The following is a 6,000-nucleotide window of genomic DNA, read 5'->3' on the forward strand; positions in this document are numbered from 1 at the left end:
TATAAAATTAATAAATACGTTTTTAGTTTAGAAGTGTAAATTTGTATAACTGGAAACCATCTTATATCTAATACATGTACTGATGTTTTAGCATTAACAGTCATTCTGTGTCTACATATATACTGGACAAAAAAAGAAACTTCCGATTTGTACATATAGTATTTGTTGTGTTAAAGAATTCATTGTGTAATGAAATTATATAGGTAGTATTAGCCTTGAGCTGTATTATCAGGATTCATGAATTTTATCGATTATTTTTGCACTGTTAATCGTCGACAACATGAAATTCAATTTGCACGTGCATGCATGGTTCGACATGTCCCGTGTAGTATTCGGTCAATTTGTTTTACTTGTCTTACTGACATTGTTGTCAAGTGAACGAAAACGCTTCAAAATTTCTAAAAAAAATAACGTTTTTTACATTGTAGCATTTTTAGTATGCCAAGAATACCCAATAATTTACGCGAACGGGCGATTGGCATGCTTGATGCTGGCATGTCGACAGAAGACGTTGCAAGCATGTTGGGAGTTCTAGTCGAGCGATACGAAATCTTCGCGTAAGATTTCGAACGACAGGAAGCACCAACGACTTGCCACGTCGTGGACGTCCGCGTGTTACAACGCGTTGTCAAGACTGCTATATCATGAACACGCATTTGCGCAATCGATTCCAAACTGCCGCTGCTACTGCTGCTAACACACCTGGGCTTCATAATAACCGAATCAGTGGGCAAACTGTTCGTAATCGTCTGCGGGAGAACGGTTTACATGCACGACGTCCTTACGTCGGATGCGTTTTAACGCAACGTCATCGTCTAAATCGTCTTAATTGGGCACGTGTACACACTCGTTGGATACGGCGACGCTGGAATACCGTTCTTTTTTCGGATGAATCCAGATTTTGGTGTGGTGATGGCAGGGTGCGCGTCTACCGTAGGAGAAATGAACGCTATGCAGACTGTTGTGTTCTTGAACGAGATCGTTTCGGGGGTGGGGGTTGTGTCATGGTCTGGGCAGCCATTGCCCATGGTTATCGTTCACCACTATTCGTCATTGATGGCAATTTAAATGCTCAACGTTACCGCGATGACATTCTCGCTCATCACGTCATTCCTCTGTTCCATAACAACGCCAACATCTCGATTTTTCAGCATGATAATGCTACCTCTAATACAGCTAGAGACACTGTAAATTTTCTTAGGACAAATACATTGATTTCATTGATGACTGGCCTGCTAAAAGTCCTGATCTCAACCCCATCGAGCATGTCTGGGATAGTCTGGACAGACGATTGAGGCGTCGTCCCAACCCACCCGTTAACGTCAACGAACTTCGTCAAGCGCTCATTCAGGAATGGAACAATATTCCACAGGCAGAAATCAACACTTTAGTCAATTCTATGCGCCTGCGATGCACTGCAGTGGTCAATTCAAGAGGTGGTCATACCCGTTATTAAGTGGGTGGGGTTTTTTTTAACCCCTACCACACTTGGTAAAAATTTCTCCCAGTTTCTGTTAACCTATGGCCATGATGTTTGCACCAAACGATGCATCACGGAACACTCTTTAAACGCATATATAATAATTATTCCCCCGGTTTGTTTTCATCAAGTTATGGTCAAGCAAAGTTAGCGGAAGTTTCTTATTTTGTTCAGTATATATGCTATACTGCACTAAAACGGAGTCATTGTTTTAAAATTGTATTTCCTCGGGTTGTTTGCTCTTGAGGCATTCAGCGATTTTTGTCTTTGCCCCAGCACAATTTAGACTTCGACCCTAATTTTTTTTTTTTTTTTTTTTTTTGGTTTTGTTTGTTTTTTGTGGTGTGTGTGTGTGTGTTGGGAGGGGGCTTGTTTTTGGGGTTGCTGGGAGGGGAGCGTACAGCCCCCCCTTTATTTTAGGTTAACTACGGTCTACCTCGAGTACTTTGACCGTAAGAGTTAAAGTTTAACGACACCACTAGACCACATTGATTTATTAATCATAGGCGCAATTAGATGTCAAACATTTGGTAATTTTGACATATAGTCTTAGAAAGGAAACCCGCTACATTTTTCCATTAGTAGGAAGGGATCTTTTATATGCACCATCCCACAGACAGGATAGCACATACCACGGTCTTTGATATACCAGTTGTAGTACACTGGATGGAACTATAAAAAGCCCAATGGGACCACCGACGGGGATTGATCCCAGACCAACCGTGCATCAAGCGAACGCTTTACCACTGGGCTACGTCCCGCCCCCTGACCGTTAAGAGAGCAAGACGGCTATTTGGACAATTGTAATGCTTTCCTCACTTACTCTGTTCTACCGGATTTTCCCCCCATTTCTTTCTCCCCTCACATTTATTGATTTAAAAATAAGTCTTTTCCCCCACGTACTTTGGTTGGAAATATCTTTATGTGAGGTAAGAACGATGAAACGTTTCTCGGATTTCATAACACACCTTCGAGTTACAAACTTACCGAGTTATTGACATGGGCAATTTTCCAGACAGGCTATCACAAAGCAAACAATAAAGAACTCATTCTAGTCTTTGATCTGAGAACATATATAATATTATATGAAATAGTGACAGATCAATGGGGTGCTACTGGGACGGTACGGGTAAGACGTGTCTCCAATAGACTGTAGTACGCGCCATATCGATTCGATCATCGATAAATCAAAACACACAGGTTCTGCATAAAATGTCATATAATGTATTATTAATTCGCCTTGTAGCATGTGTAAAGGTGTATTATATTCAGATGTTTATATATCCAGCACATATACACAAGTTTACCAATGTTACACATCGTGAACAAATACATTTAAAAAGCGTTGCATTTATCAGCATTTGTAATGAAGAAGTTTGTTTTGTTTAACGACACCACTAAAGCACAGCTAATGGATGTCAAACATTTGGTAATTTTGACACATAGTCTTAGAGAGGAAACCCGCTGCATTTGTTTTCCATTAGGAGCAAGGGATCTTTTATATGCACCATCCCACAGACAGGATAGCACATACCACGGCCTTTGATATATCAGTCGTGGTGTACTGGCTGGAACGAGAAATAGACCAATGGGCCCACCGACGGGGATCGATCCCAAACCGCATCATGCTCAAGCGAGCGCTTTACAACTGGGCTACGTTCCGCTCTCATTTGTAATGAGACATTTTACTTGTAGAATGCAGAGAATTGCATTTCAGAAGATCTGGAATGCCACTGAACGCCCAGCCTACCAAACCCCTCACCCACCCGAAACTCAGGCACATTGCGCCATTGATCTCAGTCAGCTAATTTCTACTTGCGCACTGCTTACATGTGCCTGACCATGTCTAAGCTTTATTATGTAAAAAAGTAAAGTTTGTTTTATTTAACGACGCCACTAGAGCACATTGATTTTTCATCTTATATATTGGCTATTGAACGTCAAACATATGGTCATTCAGACACTGGTTTTTTTAGAGGAAACCCGCTGTCGCCACATAGGCTACTCTTTTACGACAGGCAGCAAGGGATCTTTTATTTGCGCTTCCCACAGGCAGGATAGCACAAAGCATGGCCTTTGTTGAACCAGTTATGGATCACTGGTCGATGCAAGTGGTTTACACCTACCCACTGAGCCTTGCGGAGCACATACTCAGGGTTTGGAGTCGGTATCTGGATTAAAAATCCCATGCCTCGACTGGGATCCGAACCCAGTACCTACCAGCCTGTAGACCGATGGCCTAACCACGACGTCACCGAGGCCAGTAAGCTTTATTATGTGCTAACATAACTTGCCCGTCTCTGAAAAAAATGTCCATGACGAGTTAGGAAGAACTTGTTGTCACTGAGGGTCTTGCCGCAAAGCACGAAATATTTAAGGAAATGCTTAGCTTAGTCCAAGCGAACTTATTGCTACTATACCTCGTCCTAGCCTACATTAAATGTGTGAGTGTGTGTGTGTGTGTGCGCGTGCGTATGTGTTTGTGTGTGTGTCTGTGTGTCTGTGTGTGTGTGTGTGTGTGTGCATGTGTGTCTGGTGTATGTGTGTGTGGTGTATATATGTGTGTATGTGTGTGTGTGTGTTGTGTGTGTGGTGTATATATATATATATATATATATATATATATATATATATATATGTGTGTGTGTGTGTGTGTGTGTGTGTTTGGTGTATGTGTGTGTGTGTGTGTGTGGTGTATATGTGTGTGTGTCTGTGTATGTGTGTGTGGTGTATGTGTGTGGTGTGTATATGTGTGTGTCTGTGTATGTGTGTGTGTGTGTGTCTGTGTGTGTGTGTCTGTGTTTGTGAGTGTGTCTGTCTGTGTGTGTGTGTGTGTGTGTGTGTGTGTGTGTGTGTGTACACGAAATGCATTTTAGTTATACGGAATGGTACCTTGGCTTGAGAAGATGGAGGGGTGTTTTTGTTTTGTTTTGTTTGTGGGTATTTTGGGTTTAAAAAAAAAAAAAAAAAAAAGTTTTGGGGGTAGACAACCTTGTCTGGTGCGAGTACTTTGTTTCTGGTGTAGTATACTACACAGCTTCGTATTCAGCGATAGCTGTGTGTGTGTGTGTGTGTGTGTGTGTGTGTGCGCGCGTGTGTGGATGTGTGCGTGTGTATGTGTGTGTGTGTGGGGGGGGTGCATATATATTGTTGGGTTGTTCTGTTGTTTGAGGTTTTGTTTTGTTTTTTTGGACGGGGGGGAAAGGGGAGGTAAACCTGCTCTACAATAATTTAAAGAGTGATGAGTAAGTTAAAAGTAGGAGCCACAGCCACGTCAGTCTCAGGCGCTCGACCAAAAACAAAGCGCGTGCGCTGGGGTGGGTTTTGGGGGGTCAAAACCCCTCCCTGCTCAGGAAAATTGTTTTCTTCTTTTTTTCTTTTTTTTCAATACATTTTTGGGGGAGCATGTCTCGACCCCTCCTCCATAACGTCACTCGCCAGTCAAGACCCCTCCCTGCTAAAATTCCTGCACACGCGTCTGAGCCCCTGGATGCAAATACAAATTATCCTAACACTTTGGTTCTACGTATATAAATACTACTTGCTAAAACACCAACTCGACGATATCTTTGTTACTTAGCTGGCAAATATCGCGTGCCATCTCCCGCTCTAGGAGTACCACCTTTCAAATGTTTTCTAAACTTAGATATTTCTCGATTCGCTCAACCCGAAATAGCTCCAGCGCTGCAGAAGATAATGAGATGACAAATTTCTCTCCGGCTGGGAAATTTCCATTGGTCGAAATTTTAATCGCGTTACTCCGGTAAACTTCGTGCTGTATTTATTGTTCTGACGCTTCAGTTTGCTCAGTGTGTTCAGGTAACTCTGTCCCCGACAATTTAAACGCTATGGCGCAAAGACCACAGATAGAAGACTACTATCTTGGGGCCCAGGAGAACTTTAGAGATTATGGGCTTTCGTGTGACAGCCATAAGAAAGAAGAATTTTCTGTACCCGAGAACGAATGCGAAATAAGGCTGAAATCTACGAAGGATGTCAAAATAACCACGCAGTTACTCGATTGCCGTGACGAATCGAAAAACCTTGCCGATTATGTTTTCACGCAGAGGAAGGGTGACACCATCTTCTTCATCATCAACTTCCCCGAATCTGGCTACTACAAGTTTCAGATATTTGCTCTTCTCGCATCCGACGAAAGTAAGTCCCTGCCTAACGTTTACAATTATTTGATCAAAGTGGATCGAGCGCTAAAAGCTGTACACGCCTTCCCCAAGCAGTATGCTCAGTGGAAAGACGGCTGCTACCTGTACGAACCGATCGTCCTCAACTCTTCATCTCGCCTCCACAAGGTCAACTTCAAGGTCCACATCCCCAAAGCGAAAGCGGCGGCGATCGTTGTCGACGGAAAGGACTGGCACCATTTGGAATTAAAGGGAGAGAATTTCGAGGGCTCGGTTGCGCTGGATCATTGCCGAAACAAGGGTGTCAAGGTCACGTTAAATGCTAATTATGGAGGGGAGAGCACCACGTATCCCACGCTCCTGGAGTACAAGATTTAA

The 6,000-nt window shown here is 42.9% G+C and overlaps 1 protein-coding gene across 1 annotated transcript; it reads left to right on the forward strand.

The window, feature by feature from the left end:
• Window positions 1–5,328: 5,328 nt before the first annotated feature.
• On the forward strand, window positions 5,329–6,000 carry LOC121374731. The gene has a single exon (XM_041501838.1). It carries the CDS (start codon window positions 5,329–5,331, stop codon window positions 5,998–6,000), a length of 672 nt encoding a protein of 223 aa, XP_041357772.1.

Source organism: Gigantopelta aegis, chromosome 6 (assembly GCF_016097555.1).
Source record: "Gigantopelta aegis isolate Gae_Host chromosome 6, Gae_host_genome, whole genome shotgun sequence".
Classification (NCBI taxonomy): domain Eukaryota; kingdom Metazoa; phylum Mollusca; class Gastropoda; order Neomphalida; family Peltospiridae; genus Gigantopelta; species Gigantopelta aegis.

Excerpts from the sequence above, each read along its gene's own strand:
- LOC121374731 (XM_041501838.1), top strand. The coding sequence starts at position 5,329 with ATGGCGCAAAGACCACAGATAGAAGACTACTATCTTGGGGCCCAGGAG.